General features: G+C 40.2%; 1 protein-coding gene across 1 annotated transcript in view; it reads right to left on the bottom strand.

Annotated features, from left to right (window-relative positions):
• Positions 1 to 2,800: 2,800 nt before the first annotated feature.
• tmem68 (transmembrane protein 68) overlaps positions 2,801 to 19,046 on the bottom strand; it is a 195,918-nt gene continuing 179,672 nt past the window's right edge. Inside the window, exons 7-8 of the mRNA XM_037682065.1 lie at positions 15,661 to 15,800; positions 2,801 to 2,956 (exon numbers count right to left, since the gene is read on the bottom strand). Coding sequence (XP_037537993.1) covers positions 2,852 to 2,956; positions 15,661 to 15,800 — 245 coding nt within the window. The 3' untranslated portion in view covers positions 2,801 to 2,851. The remainder of the gene's footprint in view (positions 2,957 to 15,660; positions 15,801 to 19,046) is intronic.

Genomic DNA, 19,046 nt, shown 5'->3' with positions numbered 1-19,046 from the left:
GTCCCATGGAATCTGTGTGAAAAGGTACTCACTTTATGTGATTACACACCCAACTTTTTAAAATGTTTTTCTTGTATGGCAAGCAAAAACACCACGGGCGACTGTACCGCATACCAGGACCCAAAATGCGGATGCTATCTCCAACGCCGCATATTCAACATCAGCCTACAAACAAAAGGATGTCAAAACACCACTGGCTGCAGTGCCACCGTGCCAGGTGACAGAGGCTCCAGGACGCTGGCTGACTGGTACTTTCTGTGTGGCCACAGAGCCTACACTGCACTACCACCACACGTGGGGGGGGGGCTTTGTTCTTTGGTCCCCCTATCTAACCCCGTGATGCTCCTCAGAAAAAGCTCTACACCACTGACCAGGAAGAAACGTTCACCGATGCCCGAGGTGCACCGATGGGGAGGCCTCACCACCAGCACCGGCGTCCCATGGGAATACAGGATCTGAAATAGAGGTGAAAAATTCTTTCAAGGCCTATTCCCATGGGTAGAAATTGTAGAAGTTCGACAACATGTCGAGATCAACCGTTATACCCTTTTGCGCCTCATCAACGACACCTACAGACTGGCAAATGGAACAACAAAGAAATTGACTGCAACGAGAGACATGATCATCCAGAACCGTGTCATTTTGGACATGCTCACCGCCTCACAAGGAGGGGTATGTAAGATTATAGGAACGACATGCTGCACCTACATCCCAGATGAAACTGGAACTGGTGGAGACATCCATGATGCTCTAAACGACCTAGAACAACTGAAACGGTATGTGGACAGTGCAACATCAGGAGCACAACCCTTTGACCTTCTTTCATGGCTTACTTCTGGACCCTGGTGGCACCTGCTACTGAAGATCTGCACCCCCATCTTGACTGTGCTCATCCTCTTCACCCTGTTCATACCCTGTGTTGTCTCATGCTTGAAAACATGTGAAGACTTTCACTGGAGTGCTGGTAAACCCCCATCTGACAAAATTAACTGAAGATGACAACTATGTTCCACTTCAACAGGTGGATCCAGACGCCTATGCTCAACCTGAACAGTATGATGATGCCATTTAAAAATACATTAAAAATAAAAGCTAACTATACATTAGCCTGTGATTCTTGTACTGACACTGTGATAAGCAAAAGGTACAATGATGATGTCTGCTTTTGTATCAGTTGTGCTATGTACACATTAAAGTTTTCAAGTTTGGCATTGTTTTTATTTGTAAAGTTTTTAAGTTTCTACTCTTAAAGTTTTTAAATATTTGCTGTTCATAAAGTTTTAGCTCTTTAAGTTTCAAAAGTTTAATAATGTTTTATTTTATGAGTTTTACAGAACATTTAATCAATCTCAATCATTTAAAGCAAATAATTTTTAATCATCCTCGATTGTTTCTTATTCTTTAAATTTTACTTTTATGATTTAAAGTTCTTTAGGAACGTGTGTTAAAAATTTTCTTTTTATGAGTTGTATTTTAAATGAGTTTAAACTGATAAACAGGAGGGAAATGTAAGGGTTTTTATGTTATCATTTTAAACTGTTTCATGATTTCTGCACTTCTGTGCACACAAAGCAAAGAAGATTCTGGAAAAAAAGAACCATCAGTCCACGTCTGAGCTGATAGGAATTCTTTGTAATTACACAAGCTGTTTTTTCTTAAAAATGTTTGTTCTTTTGTAAAACCAGAAATGTCAAGGTTTATACATATCAACTCATATCCTCATATTCTCATCTACCTGCCAGCTGTGCTCGAGTGCCTGACCATTGAGATTGTGGAACTAGCAGGAAACACGGCTCATGACAGCGGAAGGACAGGATCGTCCCTTAGCACCTACAGTTAGCTGTCCGCAGCGACGAGGAGCTCGGCAGACTGCTGGGAGGAGTGGCCATCGCTCTGGGAGGAGTTCTGCCCAGCATTCAGGTGGTCCTACAGCTTCTCTTTCCTTTAACTGATACAAATGGCATCAGAAACTCATTACAGTAAGCATTTAATCAAAATGTTTTAAGATCACCTTGCCCTCGTTGTATAATCTGGCTAATCAAGATGTCCAGTTTTTTCCTCCTTCCTGTGTGAACAATAAAAAGATGAGCAGATGTGGAAAACGTTTGGAGTTCACAGTGAGCAGCATTAGAGGTTGTGACACTGTGGACTTCCCTTTTTGCAAAAAACTGTTGAAAATTTTTCTCTGTTGTCCTGTGTGGTTCTTTATTTTTCTAGGTACGAGAGAGAAATAACTAACAGTCATCTTTTTCTTTACCTGACTGTCCTTTTTCTACCCCCTTATCACAATATGAACATAGACTCTTCCTGCAGTCTAATACTCTAATCAGGTATAAATGAGCTGTAAAAAAACAAGGCAAAAAAGTTCATCAGTGATTGATAAAAATGATCTATAAATCTTCAACAATACCATCAGACTCCATACTATTTTCTTTATAAATAAAATGCTGGTTTACCATGGTTTTCAGAATAAACAAATATCCAAACACATTTAATAACAATTTAATTTAGTATCTTGTGCAAATATGTACAAAAACATCTCCATCCTCTGTGAGGTACGATTAATGTGAAGTCCAATAATACTTCAGAATGTCCAGCTTTAAACTCTTTCCTCCTGGGAAATGAGAAAGGGGAGTCTGAAATATGAAATTGCACAGCAGAAATATCCAGAACACCACAATGTAGAATGAACATCTATTGCCCTCAGGGGTACCTGGGGGTAGGAAGGAAAGTTGTGCAATAATCCCAAACGATGGGTCATCAGTCCTGTTTTTACACTTTGAAGTCATTGTGCTTCTCTGGAAACTGATGTTGGTCACAAACTGAGGATCTGTCTCATTTATCACTGTTGTTAATTGTTTTTATGCTTGGTGTATATTCGCTCGAACAGGGCCCTCAAGATGCTCCCAGGGATCTGCTGGTGCCGATCTATCAAAGACTGGACAGCCTGTTGCACCTGCCATAACAACAATAAAAAAACATAATTAGAATGGCAGAACCACATACCGGGTTTGATCAAGTATGGAGAAGATTCAGTCACAGAACTATAGACTTTCACCTATACTGTACTGAAATTGTTTGTATAAATGATAAATAAATCAAATTATTGTACAAACCGGATTCCAAAAAAGTTGGGACACTAAACAAATTGTGAATAAAAACTGAATGTAATGATGTGGAGGTGCCAACATCTAAAATTTTATTCAGAATAGAACACAAATCACAGATCAAAAGTTTAAACTGAGAGAATGTATCGTTTTAAGGGAAAAATCTGTTGTTTTCAAATTTCATGGCGTCAACAAATCCCAAAAAAGTTGGGACAAGTCCATTTTTACCACTGTGTGGCATCCCCCCTTCTTCTTACAACACTCAACAGACGTCTGGGGACAGAGGAGACCAGTTTCTCAAGTTTAGAAATAGGAATGCTCTCCCATTTATGTCTAATACAGGCCTCTAACTGTTCAATCGTCTTGGGCCTTCTTTGTCGCACCTTCCTCTTTATGATGCGCCAAATGTTCTCTATAGGTGAAAGATCTAGACTGCAGGCTGGCCATTTCAGTACCCGGAACCTTCTCCTACGTAGCCATGATGTTGTGATTGCTGCAGAATGTGGTCTGGCATTATCGTGTTGAAAAATGCAGGGTCTTCCCTGAAAGAGATGACGTCTAGATGGGAGCATATGTTGTTCTAGAACCTGAACATAGTTCTCTGCATTAATGGTGCCTTTCCAGACATGCAAGCTGCCCATGCCACAAGCGCTCATGCAACCCCATACCATCAGTGATGCAGGCTTCTGAACGGAGCGTTGATAACAATTTGGGCTATCCTTGTCCTCTCTGGTCCGGATGACATGGCGTCCCAGTGTTGCATAAAGAACTTCAAATCGTGACTCATCTGACCACAGAACAGTCTTCCATTTTGCCACACTCCATTTTAAATGACCCCTGGCCCAGTGCAAATGTCTGAGCTTGTGGAGCTTGCTTAGAAATGGCTTCCTCTTTGCACTGTAGAGTTTCAGCTGGCAACGACGGATGGCACGGTGGATTGTGTTCACTGACAATGCTTTCTGGAAGTATTCCTGAGCCCATTCTGTTATTTCCTTGACAGTGACATTCCTGTTTGAGGTGCAGTGACGTTTAAGGGCCCGGAGATCACGAGCATCCAGTAGAGTTTTACGGCCTTGACCCTTACGCACAGCGATTGCTCCAGATTCTCTGAATCTTTTGATGATGTTATGCACGGTTGATGAAGATAACTTAAAAGTCTTTGCTATTTTACGCTGGGTAACACCATTCTGGTATTGCTGCACTATCTTTCTGCGCAACAATTGTGGAATTGGTGATCCTCTTACCATCTTGGCTTCTGAGAGACACTGACACTCCGAGAAGCTCTTTTTATACCCAATCATGTTGTCAATTGACCTAATTAGTGTTAACTGGTCTTGCAGCTGTTCGTTATATGCTCAATTTCCTTTTTCCAGCCACTTATTGCTACTTGTCCCAACTTTATTGGGATTTGTTGACACTGTGAAATTTTGAATCAACATATTTTTCCTTTAAAATGTTACATTTACCATACCATACCAATTTATTTCTAAGGCACTTAAAATACAACAAGCAGTCGTCCAAAGTGCTGTACAAAATTAAAAACAAACAATTAAACAATAAAAACATCTAAATATACATAAAAAAAATAATAATCAGAGCATCATAAGTAAAAGAATACAACATTATGACACAGATGCGGACTCACTCTAGGTTAAAAAAGCCAATGAAAAAAAAAGTGTTTTTAAACAAGTTTTAAAAACAGAAAGTGACGGGGCCTGCCTGACCTCCAGCGGCAGCTCATTCCACAATTTAGGAGCCAGAGCTGAAAAGGCTCTGTCTCCTCTGGATTTATAAAAGGTTTTCGGGACTGCTAAAAACATACGGTCAGAGGAACTAAGAGCACATGATGGTATGTAAAAGTGAAGCAGTTCAGACAAGTAAGAGGGACTAAGACCATTCAAAGTCTTAAAAACAAACAATAAAACTTTAAAATGGATCCGAAACTGGACAGGAAGACAGTGAAGGGACATCAAAATTGGAGTGATATGTTCACGCCTGCCTATACCAGTCAAAAATTGTGCAGCAGCCTTTTGTACCAGCTGTAACCATGAGAGCGAGGCCTGGCTAACTCCTACCAACAGAGAGTTACAATAATCCAGGCGTGAAGTAATAAAAGCGTGGATTACTGTCTCTAAGTGGTGTCTAGAAAGGAGGGGCTTGATTTTTGACAGGCGCCTCATCTGAAAGAAAGAGGACTTAACCACATTGTTGACATGGCAGTCAAGTTTCAGGCAGGGGCCCATTTTCACTCCTAAATTTGTCAAAATGGATTTTTCATATGGGGCCAAAGAGGAAAAATCCAAGGTGGAGAAACTGCTAGGGCCAAAGGATTTAAAGACCATAACCTCAGTCTTCTTTTCATTAAAATGAAGGAAATTAAGTGCCATCCATTCTCTAATGTCATCAAGACAGTCCTGGAGAGACTGAGTGGTGCCAATTTGTTTCAAAGGGAAATAGACTTGACAGTCATCTGCATATAAATGAAACTGCACACCATGCTTTCTGAAAATAGAACCCAGTGGCAGAAGGTAAAGAGAAAACAGGAGAGGACCAAGAATAGAGCCCTGGGGTACCCCCAGGGGAGGGCAGCAGAAGCAGAGGTAAAATTATCCATCATCACACTGAAACTTCTATCAGAAAGGTAGGACCTAAACCACTGCAGAGCTGAGCCAGTGATGCCCACCCACTGCTCCAGTCTGGAGACGAGAATGTCATGGTCAACTGTGTCAAAAGCAGCTGTTAAATCTAAAAGCACAAGTAAAACACAGTTTCCAGAATCCAGTGCTAAAAATATGTCATTAAAAACCCTTAAAAGAGCAGATTCAGTGCTTTGGTACATTTTAAAACCAGACTGGAAGACCTCCAAAATTTTTAATTCATCCAAAAATGCCTTCAGCTGCGTGTAAACAATTTTTTCCAAAATTTTGAATATAAAGGGTAACTTGGAGATTGGCCTAAAGTTTGACAAAGATGATGGATTAAGGCCAGGTTTTTTCAACAATGGCTGCACCACAGCATGTCTAAAATTGCTTGGTACCACACTAGACATCAAACTGCTGTTGATCACATTTAAGATAAAGGAGCCAACAGTAGAAAATACCTCCTTAAGAAAATATGGAGGAACAACATCAAGGGGAGAACCCGATGATTTCATACTGGTGACAAGTTTCTCTAGATAGGAGAGGGAAATAGGCTCCAAATGATCAAAAACAGCAGGACAGGGGACCAGGATGGAAGGGTCATGGGATGGAAAAGAGATACAGGCCCTAGTGTTAAAAACCTTGTCCAAGAAAAAATGAAGAAACTTATCACAAAGTTCTCCAGATGCTTCAAGAGGGACCGGTTCATGTGCATTGAGGACAGTGTTGATTGTATTATAAAGAACATGGTGGTTGTGAGAGTTAGCAGCAATAATGTCAGAGAAATATTTTACTCTAGCTATTTTCACAGCTCGTTGATATCGACGCCAACTCTCTCTCAGTATATCAAAATAGACTTGGAGTTTATCCTTTCTCCACTTGCGTTCATTTCTCCTGCATTCCTGTCTAATGGCACGGGTATGGTCACTCAACCATGGGTCTGATCTTGGCTTTGATCGCCTGGTTTTAATCGGGGCCACATCATTCAATACAGTATTGCATAAAGAATCAAAATATATGGAAAGCTCCTCAGTGCTGAGAGACACAGAGAGCTGTGACTCTAAACGATTAAAGGCAGTGGAAAAATGGGCAGCAGAGGACGAGTTAAAAACACGGCAGCGTCGAGCAGGAGCACAAGACTTAGGTTTAGAAACAGGAATAAAATCAAATAAAACAGGCATGTGGTCTGAAAACAATGCATCACCAATTTCCAAGTTAAAAATAGATAAAACCATAAGATAAAACAAGGTCCAGGGTGTGTGTACGTCCATGGGTTGGGCCATTCACTGACTGAGTGAGACTAAAAGCATCCACTACATCTAAGAAATCCTTCACCAGCGGCTTTCCAGTGCAACACACAATATTAAAATCTCCAAGAATTAAAATGTACTCAGATTAAACATTTGATCTGTCATCTATGTTATATTATGAATAAAATATTGACATTTGCCATCTCCACATCATTGCATTCAGTTTTTATTCACAATTTCTTTAGTGTCCCAACTTTTTTGGAATCCGGTTTGTATGAATCACTGAAATACAGTCTGAAATGTCCAACCACAACAAACACTGTTATAGCAATCCTGTCTTCTGTTGTTGTTTTTGAAGGAAACCTTCAGATGATCACAACTAATAATAGACCACACGTTCTGCTTTTACTCATTTTATTAATGAACATTGTAGCACATCAGAACAAGCTGATGTCTCCTGTCGTTGAGGGATTTGAACAGTGAACGTTCAAATAGTTCTGCAGATGAGTGTTTTTCATCTGGAGATTTTTCATCAGTGGAATTGAACAGGGAATGTAAGTAAACCTTAAAGTTTGTGGTGGAAGATATTCAAGTGGGTAGGAGTTACACTGAGGAGAAGAAAACAGGTGTGTCTGTGTATATCCATCCATCATCTGCACCCGCTTCTTCCTTTGGTTTGCGGGGTTCACTGGTGCCCATGTCCAGCTGTCAGTGTGCGAGAGTCGGGGGACACCCTGAACAGGTCTCCAGTCCATCACAGGGACACCTGGACAGGTCTCCAGTCTATCAAAGGGATGCAGAGACAAACAACCATTCACTCTGGCTGAGTGGTTAGAGCAGTCGTCCTCCAATGCGTGAGTTGGGGGTTCGAATCCACCAGCAGTCACATGCTGAAGTGTCCCTGGGCAAGACACTGAACCTCTCATAGCTTCTGATGTGTGTCTCATCAGTGTATGAATGTGATCTAAAGCACTGATTAGTCTCATTAGAATGATTTATTCAATTAGCTTTGTAGAGATCTAGTAGAGTTCTGTATGAATGGGTAAATGAGGCACAAATTGTAGTGTAAAGCGCTTTGAGTATCTTGAAATAAGATAGAAAGGTGCTATATAAGTACAGTCCATTTACTCTCTCTCACACACCTAGGGACAAATTAGAGTTACCAATTAGGGCTGGACGATATCTCGATATTTTAAAAATATCTAGATAATTTCATACGTGATATAAAATGAGACTATATTGATATAAAATGATAGTCTCATACTCTACATGGAGTAATTTATTATACTTGAAAATCCACCTGTTTTTCTCCCAGTCTGCGCCAACTTCACGCGCACCCCCCTCCCTCACTGAATACAAACCCAGCCCCTCACCCGCTCCCCCGTCTCCTGCTTGTGTGAAAGCCTGTGTGAAACTGCATGCTACTACAGCTCAGACTGTGAAGACTTTATTTGAGTTATAAAGCTGAGCTAAGCTAGATACATATGCAGATATAAATCGTCACTATAGGTCTTTGTTGACTCACAGTGGAGCCACACTTGTGACATATGTGATATGTGTGAAAGTGACTGGGTAGACTGGGCACTGCTAAAAAGGAGAGGTTTAAGGCCCCCACGTATTTGGGCGCACTGTGCGTGCTCCATGAGCTGTGCGGACTATGCGCGTACTGTCCGCAGACGGTTGAGACGTTATACTCGAGCGTACAGATTGCCTAAAATTCTCTCGTGACAAGTTCCTTCATTTCTCACAATTTCAGTCATGGCGTCAACGGGCGAGAAGGAAGAGATCTCTTGCCTCTTAGCTTTAAAATAATTATAAATATATATAAAAATATATAGAAATGAAATTGAGATATTCGTAAAAAAAACTAAAGAAAAGAAGGTGGTACATAAGGCCATTAAACCAGACCAGGGATGAAGAAGGGGAATTTAATACACTGGTGAAGGACATGAAGACGATGGGCCAGTGAGAAACATTTTGAATATTTTCAAATGGATTCTAGCAAGTTCGATGAGCTAGTTGGGCACTTTCTTCATCACCAGGGCTGCCGCCGCACACAAATCAGCGCTGCACAGAGATGCAGTCGCTCTGCGCATCCGCACTGCAGTTGGTGTCGCATACAAAACAGTTCGATGTGAACACCGTTTCTCACCGGGCAGTTATTGTGCGACACAGAGTACACATACGTGGTCATAAAAAAAATTTCTTTGTGCGGACATGGCCGGCGAACGTCCGCTTCGACTTCGCGTTGAGTCCCCCTTGAGTACACACGGATCTCTGTGGAATGAAGTACGCCCGAGTATGTGGGGCCCCACTGTTTTCCAGGAAATTAACTGTTTTAGAGCAGCAAGGTAGGAAATTGTCTTCCGATTAAAGAACACAGCGACAGATATCCAGCTTAAGGTGATTTTATTTATTTATTTGTGTGTGTGTGTGTGTGTGTGTGTGTGTGTGAGGGTCCTGGGGTCCTCCCCCAGATAATTTTTAATAAAGTATATGCAATTTTCGACATTTTGGTGTATTTTAACAGGTTGTTAAACATCTACGTTTACCTACATTTGTAAACACTTGCATCCTAATCCTCCCCTCCGACCTTACTTGACAGTTCGGAGGTGACTTCTCTGCTGAATTCACTGTCTGACTCCACATGTGAAACCTCCAAGCACTCTGTTAGTATACAGTTTTTTTATTTTATATTGTATTTGGAGAAGCAAATGTTACAATCTCTTTTGTGTACAAATCAAATTCCACCTCAGAGTTGTGAGTGTGGAACTAACATTTGCTAATCCAGGTATATATATATGGTATATATATATGGTATATATATATATATATATATATATATATATTTTTTTTTTTTTTTTTTTAGAAAAAAAGTAGAAGGAAAAAAATATAATAATAATATTAATAATAACCATACAATTATAACACATAAGTGGGGGAGAGAGAATTTACTCCAATTCTTCTCGTGTTAGGAGAAAACACCATCAAGTGTGTAAGTTTGCCAAAATCATAAACAGGGATGCATTATGTAACATGACGGTATTATCGTGTTACCGACATATTTAATCCACAGGGATTACTGGTTTTACATAATTTGTCCATTTTGACCAGATCCTGGAAAAAGATTCCCTTGGACCTTTAACAGAGAATGACAACTTCTCTAGAATGTAAATGTCCTGTACAATTTTTAACCAATCATCAATTGTAGGTGCTTCAGGATTTAATCATTTTCTAGTGATAGTTTTCTTAGGGTGCATTCACACCAGCCCTGTTTAGTCCGCTTTAATCGAACTGTAGCTCGTTTTCCTAGAAAGTCCAGTTCATTTAGGGAGGTGTGAACGCGCCATCGAACTCTGTCACGGAACAAAAAGGTGAACTCTGGCCCGGGCTAAAACCTAGGTCTCGGTTGGGTAGAAGAGAACTCCAGCGCGGTTCGAGTATAGTGTGAATGTAAACAGACCGGGCCCCGCTCCGCAGGACAAACAAACACGCATTTCTCTTACCTTATATGGAGCCGTCAGCTACCTTGTGTGGAAAAACAATATTCTCCATGGTCTTCTGTCTCATCTTCTGCTCATGCTAAGTCCATTTTTGAAAAATGACAAAATATAACTCCTAAAACTTGATGCCACTTCGTTTTTGTTTTTATTTACAGAAGAAGAAGAAGACGTGTCTTCAGAGGTTTTTGTGTCGTTTTTTTCCAGTAGTTCTTGGTGCAGCGCCCCCACAGGCGAGCGGGGGAATAGGTTGGTTCAACAGGCTGACTCGACTGCACAGTGCAGTGTGAATGCAAACGCACCAGCTCAAATGTAAACAAAATGTTATGAATATTGGTCCTGAACCGAACCGAGTCTACCGGACTATCTGGTGTGAAAACGACCTTACTTGCTGCCAGAAGCATTAATATATAGTTAGTTATTAGTTATAGTTAGTATAAACTTTATTGATTAGTATAAATGATGTAACGCTTTGTCCATCCAACAAGTTGTGTGGACTTTGATTTCACCGTGCATGCTCATAATAGAAGAACCTGACAAGTTGTTTAATGATATGAAATATATTTTGTTAACAAAGAAGAGTCGTAACATTTATTAAACATTACTTCTGTATTACAAAAACAAAACATAAAAAAAAAAAAAAAAAAATCAAAATTGTGCTTTGACAAAATCATCAATAAAACTAAAAAATGTTGTCAACGCGAAAGGGGAAAAGAGGGGCAGGTATCGCTCTCGCATGGAGTTCATACTCTTCTGCTGGAGGTTTCTTCCTTTTATAAGGGAGTTTTTCCTTTCCACTGTTGCCATTGTGCTTGCTCAGGATGGGAGACCGCAACGAAGCAAAGATTCAACTCGTCTGCTGGCCTCCTTAGATAGAGAACTTTACCAATTGGCTTTTTTATGTATGTGAATGTTTCTGTAAAGTGCCCTGAGACAACTTTGTTGTGATTTGGCGCTATATAAATAAACTGAATTGAATTGACAAGCGTCCAGAGCGTCATAAAAACAGCAGCTGAGGAGGTGTCAGAGTTATTTATTTATCGTCTCAGTAGCAGAGGGGAGGGATACTGTTAAAGCAGGGGTGTCAAACTCACTTACAAAAGGGGGCCAAAATTAAAACCTTTTTCAAACTAAGGGCCAATTTCAGAAACTACATGACTCAAATCCGATATCCAGCATCTTTTCTTGGTCACAGGTTCCTGAACAAGAGTTTGATTGGTCTCATTTGACGTTCTCTGTTGTGCTTTCAACATCATAATCAAAGATTACTGAAAAAATTCAAGAGCTAGAAATATTTTATGTTTCACATATCATCTTGGGGGCCAAATAAGATGTCGGCGAGGGCCAGATTTGGCCCCCGGGCCTTGAGTTTGACACATATGTGTTAAAGCATGGCTCCCAAAATGACAGCGTCACCATTCTTTAAGGGGCAGAGATTTTTTTTTAAGGGTAGAGGCAGAAATGCTTCACTTGAAGGGGCAGATGATTATGTGGTATTAAGAAGTTGTGTTGTGTCGTCTGTTGTTTTTAACATTAGTGTTTATGCAATTATTTTCAGTTTACATAACCAGTATTAGTTTTATTTGTTCAAGGCAGTCACTTTTACATACCATCACGTGCTCTTAGATCCTCTGACCAGATGCTTTTAGCAGTCCCGAAAACCTTTTATAAATCCAGAGGAGACAGAGCCTTTTGAGCTCTGGCTCCTAAATTGTGGAATGAGCTGCCACTGGAGGTCAGGCAGGCCCCGTCACATTTTTTTTCATTGGCTTTTATCCTAGAGTGAGTCAGCATCTGTGTCTTAATGTTGTATTCTTTTACTTATGATGTTCAGGTTATTTTTTTAATATATATTTAGGTGTTTTTATTGTTTTACTGTTTTTTGTTTGTTTTTAATTTTGTACAGCACTTCGGATGGCTGCTGGTTGTATTTTAAGTACTTTAGAAATAAATTGGTATGGTATGATATTTGTTCCTAACTTTATTATTAATAAGCCTGAGAGTTACTGAATCCAAGCAAACAGTGGCCGGAACGCACTCTGTCAAAGTAATATTATTACTATTATTATTCCAAAAAAGTTCAATCTGGTCCTCTGGACATTCAAAAAAAAAACAAAACAAAGCAAAAAAATGTAGAAACGTTTCATCTCCAGGCCAGCGGTCACTCTTTCAGGGATGAAGATGTTCACATCCAGGACAGAGAGGAACGATGGTTTGAGAGAAGAGTAAAGGAGGCCATCTTTGTGAAAATAAATCGTCCATCATTAAACAGGGGTGGAGGCCTACGGGTTCAACTGTCCCCCTCTTACAATGCTGTTATTGCTAGTATCACTCAACCCCCTGTGAATAGTAAACAGCCATCAGTGTGCTAATGATCCATTGTTAGGCTGATGGTCCTTCTTGACCATGTGAGCAGCTGGTTTTGGTTGTCAGCAGCAAACTGGTTGATCCACTCTGAGAAGGTGCTATTTAAGAGACTGAGCTGAATACAGCACCTCAGACTGAGGAAGTCTTTCGGATGAGAGACGAAACGTTTCTACATTTTTTTGCTTTGTTTTGTTTTTTATTGTTTTTTTTTTTAATGTCCAGAGGACCAGATTGAACTTTTTTGGATTTTTCTACCTGGATTATTGAGCATGCATCAGGATATTAATATTATTATTATGTATATTTAGTTGATGTTTTTCTTAGTTCATATCTTAGATGTTATTACTGTTTTTCTTTTACATTTTATTGTTGGATGTAACTGGGACCCTGTGTACATAATTTCGCTCCACCACATGTACCACGAGGTGCGAATGACAATAAGAAACTCTGACCCTCTAAGAGAATTCTGGGATCTTGTTCTGGCAGGATCCGCCTCAAATTAAGCACTGGGTAGAAGGATGTTAGAAATGCAGCTGCCAGGAAAAAGACAAAAAGGAGATATATGGATGCAGTTAGAGAGGACATGTAGGTAGTTGGAGTGAGGACAGAGAATGAAGAGGACAGAGTGAGATGGAGGAGGATGACTCACTGTGGAGACCCTGAAGAGGGTAAAGCAGAAAGAAGAAGAATATACAGTTGCAACCATTTCAACTTCTAATTGTTAAGAGCACTCAGGAGATGGCTTTTGGGTCATGTGTCATTTATGAATTTTGAAATATTAAGCTTTATTTAAGGAGCTCAGTTGGTAGAGCTGCTGTCTCTCAGCGAGCAGGTTGGCAGATTGAATCCCAGCTGGGGGGGCCATTCTGGGTGGAGTTTGCATGTTCTCTCTGTGCTGCATGCGTTTTCTCCAGGTACTCGAGTTTCCTCCCACAGACCAAAAACATGCATGTTAGGCTGATTGGTAATTCTAAATTGTTCCTAGGTGTGAGTGAGAGAGTGATTGGTTGTTTGTCTCGTTTGTGATGGACTAGAGACCTGTCCAGGGTATCCCCCACTTCTCACACAGTGACTGCTGGACATGGGTACCAGTGACCCCCACAACCCAGAGAGGAAGAAGCAGGTAAATATAATGGATGGATGAATGGAAGCTTTATTTAAACCATTAGGATACATTGAAAAAAGTTCAGCAGCTTGGATTTGGTCCAAAACTGCCCACTTCTGACGACAATCATCTTTACCTACTTTACACATTGTTCACATAGTGAAGAAAAAAAATGCTCACTGACATTTAAGAGGGATAAACTTCCACATCTCTGCTGAAAAACACTGCTGCAGGTCATTAGGATAGTTTAGTGGATCTCCAGCTCCCCACTGCTACACTTGGATGAGATCTACTTGAGCCGTCTCTTCTGGAGTACCACAAAGATTAGGAATAACACCACCCACCCAAGCTTTCCGGCTGGCTGCGTCAGAACCATGCGAACCCACACCAGACTCAAACACAGATTCATACACTGTCAATTGACTTTGACACACAATGAAAATAAAGCTTGCCATTATAACTTTAGAATGATATGCATTCATTAAAGAACTACCGTATTTTCTGCCGTACATGTCGCACCGCCCTACAAGTCGCATCAGTGCAAATAAGGCTAATAACGTGAAAAAAATTAATAAATACATCGCTTCACCATATACGTGGCATCTACTATGCATCACCACTGATGTGTTGTGTTTGTTACGAGTCACTGCTGACAACCCGGAAATGTGGGCGTGTGTTGTGCCAAAAATCGATTGGCTGCATAATTGCGGGAGCGTGCACGGGAGGACTTTAACAAGATTAACACTTAAAAACAATTACTTGTTTGCTTGAAATTATAGTAAAGGTGTGTCTCAGTCTAACTTTTGCTTAATAAATGCACTTTAACAGTCAAATCAGCTGCATTTCAAAAGCTGAGTCGCAGAAATGGGCATGTGCAGAGGGACGTGCCGCTGTGCATTTCTTCGAAATTTAACAAGATAAACCCCTAAAAACATTTGTTTGTTTCCTTGACTTCACAGAAAAGGTGTGTCTCAGTTGAACTTTTACTTAATAAAAGGACTTTAATGGTCAAATCAGCTGTATTTCAAAAGTAATCGTTGCCTCGGTGCTCCGGGAGCGAGCAGACAGGGAGGAAATCATGAAGGAGGAACACTGCGCATTTCTTCAAAATTTAACAAGTTAAGCACCAAAAACAATTGTTTGTTTGCTCGACATTATAGCAAAGGTGTGTCTCAGTTGAACTTTTACATAATAAATGCACTTTGTCAAATCAGCTTCATTTCGGTGCAGCGAAATGAAGCTGATTTGACGGTTGCTCCAGGCGAGCTGGACGAAGGTGGCAGTCTGTGGAAAGCCGATTGTGTCAATAATAGCCACTTTTACCTATTACATGATACAATGACATGCCATACTACTCGAGTGCCATCTAGCAGCTGAAAATGGTAGTGTTCAATATTTTCAGTCAGAATGAATGAAAACGGTCATATTTCAGCCAAAAATTGGTTTATAAATATGGGAAAAAATCCATAAATACGTTGCTTCAGCATATAAATCGAAGGTCTTGCAAATTATACAAAAAAAGTGACTTATAGGGAGAAAAATACGGTATATGTCATTTTATTTATTGTACTTTTAGCTTCCTCCAATAAAAATGTCTAGGAAAATGCAGAAATACAAAGAAAATTGCACAACAAAACAGACAAATACAAATATAGACTGAATGCAGTCATATTCGGATTCAGAGCGACTCACTCTTTCCGCCAGTTCTGCAGCAGTCATGTTTGGGTCATATGGAATGGGATCTCCCAGGAAGGTTCGAAATTTTACAGGAAATCCTCCATAAACAGGAGCTATAGGGAAACGAAACCTTTCATACAGCCAACGAAACAGTCCTAAACAGAGAGAGAACCATGGTTAAATTTAAAAAACAATATTCTTCAGACAGTGACAATTGTACACATTTTCATCAGATCATAAAATCCTTCAGTTATGTCCAAAAATTAAATAATTTTGCAATGAGAGCTGATGCTGGTCAGAACCTAAGCATAACATAAAATGTTTTGACAAAGTCTTTATACGCCCTGATATTTTTCACTTTTTGACTCTTTACAACCACAAATTATTTTTAGTATTAAAAATATTTATATGGAATTTTATGTGACCAACACAAAGGAGCCCATATTTGTGAATTGGAGGGAAAATAATTAATGGATTTAAAAATATTTTACAAATACCAGTCTGAGTTTGGTGTACATTTTGTGTATATTCAGCAACTGATCTGTTTCGTGTTGCTGCTGATCTGTTTTAATGTTGGTGTGTTTGTGCGTGCACATCTGCTCGCGGACTCATGTTCATGTTTGTGCTGATGTTCAATGTTTTATGTTATGAGTGCTTAGTGTATATTTGGTTGATGTTTTTCTTAGTTCATATCTTAGATCTTATTACTGTTTTTCTTATACATTTTATTGTTAGATGTAACTGGGACCCTGTGTACATAATTTCGCTCCACCACATGTACCACATGACGTGCGAATGACAATAAAGAAACTCTGACTCTGAACTTTACTCGAATACCCCTAAAACTCAGAGCAACCAGCTGCCTTTAGATGCCACCTAATGAATAAACTGGGTTCAACTGTATGCAATTTATCTTCAATATAATCACAGCTATTCTGTGAAAGCTGCAGAGGTCTGTTACAGAACATTAGTCATTCATTCAACCTTTATTTATACAGGCTATTCTCATTGAGCCATGAGGATTCATTTACAACAGGGACCTGTAAGTGTAGTCATCAAACAGCATTGTGAAGACCAAGACCAACAGTAGCCAGGTCAAAGACAAAGTTTGTGGACCAACATGGCTGCAGACGTGAAGTAGCTTTGGCTAAGCTCTCGTTGGCCCAGCTGAAAAACTGATTTTTATGATTATATCCTCGCTGCCTTCAAGGTGGATTTTGTCTCTGAAACTGGTGTCGCCGTGTAACTGAATCAACAAACTTGTAATAAGGCCTCTAAACAAAAAAAAGTTCAAAACTTCGGTCTCTTCTCCCCCGTAGTCTATTGTCACCGCAGCAACCTCGAGCTGCCATGATGAAGGAACAGGTGGACCTGCAGGTGCATTGGCCCCACCTTCTCCGAGCTCCAGAGGGACAGACGAGTCAGCTCTGAGGTCAGACATTCTGGCTTCAATCCAAAATCCAAAATCATAGCAATAATTAGGATGGAAATAAAAGCAGCTCTGACGGATGATTTTAATTTTATCAGGAGTGAATTGCAGACAGTCCGAACAGAGCTTGCTAACACCACTGCAGGCCTCGACCGAGTTAAACCTGGTGTTTTAGTAGTGGAGAACTGTCTGTCCTTGTGCTCGGATGAGATGGAGAAGCTGCGTGGGACGTGATGGAGTTAAAGAGTGAAGTAAATGGGCTTAAAAAACTGTTACAATCCATGGAGGGAAATATGAGACATGACAGTATTAGAATTATTGGACTTCCTGAGTCGGCAGGTGAATGTTCATCTAAGGTGATAGCTAAAATGCTAATGTAAGCCCTAAAACTGGATAAATTGCCGCTGACTGATTACGTGTACTAGACGCCAGGCAGAAGAGGCTCAGCTGGAGGATGTGTGGAAATACTATGACGGGCGCTCAGCGGTGGCCCGAGCCACTTCAAAGAATCAACCATATTCATCGCGGCTGACTACACATTTACGGAGGTGAGGCAACTCCTGCGGAACCAGCCGGGGGTTCAGTATGGTCTTCTTTTCCTGACATGGCTTTGCATCACACATGGAGGGACGGGCAAGGTGTTTGTAAACTCCATTAAAGAGATGGAATACATCAAGAAAAATATCATTCCAGCAACGGGAGGCGAGGACCATAACAAATTAAAATAAACCATAGGCTCTTACAATCAACAACTTTTATTAAACTTGTGTTTGGCTCAATAGTTAGCTGTGGTCCTCAGTGGCGGTATGTACATTTTATTTGTATTATGGGGCAAGTGTACAGTGTTAATGCTTTGAATTGATTAATGTAAGTTTTGGTATACAGTGCACATCCTATAATAGGAGCATTTTTCTTTTTTTTTTGTGGTTCCACAGTGTTAACGCTCTGACTTGATTTGACGTACACGTTTGAAATTTACGGTAACATTTGCATTTTTTGTTGTTTATTTTTGTGTATTTTAATTATCATTATATCACGTGGGCAAATGGGAGCCCAGAGAGTCAGACTGTGTTCTCTAGGTAAGCATTAATGTGTGGATTTTCAGCTGATGGGGATTTTCGTTCTCTCCATATTCAGGTAGGAGAGAGGTGGGTTTATACCGGATCAATCTTTTGTTTTTTTTTGTTTCTTTTATCAGAGTCAGAGTCAGAGATTCTTTATTGTCGTTCGCACCACATATAGTAAGTAAGTAAGTAAGTAAAACTTTATTTATATAGCGCTTCTCAAGATAAAAATCACAAAACGCTTCAACAAATCAGATAAACAAAAGCAAAAAACAAATTCAGGCAAAAGCAGATTTAAAAAGATAAGTTTTTAGCTGGCCTTTAAAAGAAATCACCGAGTCCAGTGATCGGAGAGTTTGAGGAAGAGAGTTCCAAAGTCTTGGAGCCAAGGAAAAGGCTCCATCTCCTTTAGTTTTCAATTTTGTCTGGGGGACATTCAGCAGGCCTTGATCACAGGACCTCAGAGCTCTGATCGGTGTGTAGGGATGTAAAAGTTCTGTTATGTAATTTGGTGTTTGACCATGTAAAGCTCTCCAGGTTAAAACCAAAACCTTAAAATCCACTCGATGTTGAACTGGGAGCCAATGAAGTTGCTTTAAAAGTGGTGTTACATGGCAATACTTTGAGGATCCAGTCAGGAGTCGAGCCGCAGCATTTTGCACAGACTGCAACCGGTCTAGGGAGGTTTTGTTTAAACAAGTATACAGTGCATTACAATAATCCAGGCGAGATGAAACAAATGCATGAATTAACATTTCCATTTCTGGACGGGAAACAATATGGCTAAGTTTGGTGATGTTACGCAGATGGTAGAAACAGGAACAAACCAGAGACTTAATATGATTTTCCAGAGTAAAACAAGAGTCAAAGGTTAGCCCAAGATTTCTAACCGAAGACTTAGCTAATTG

This window comes from Nematolebias whitei, chromosome 9, assembly GCF_014905685.2.
Source record: "Nematolebias whitei isolate Nwh7 chromosome 9, NemWhi1, whole genome shotgun sequence".
Taxonomy (NCBI): domain Eukaryota; kingdom Metazoa; phylum Chordata; class Actinopteri; order Cyprinodontiformes; family Rivulidae; genus Nematolebias; species Nematolebias whitei.
This window is presented reverse-complemented; position numbering and strand designations above follow the sequence as displayed.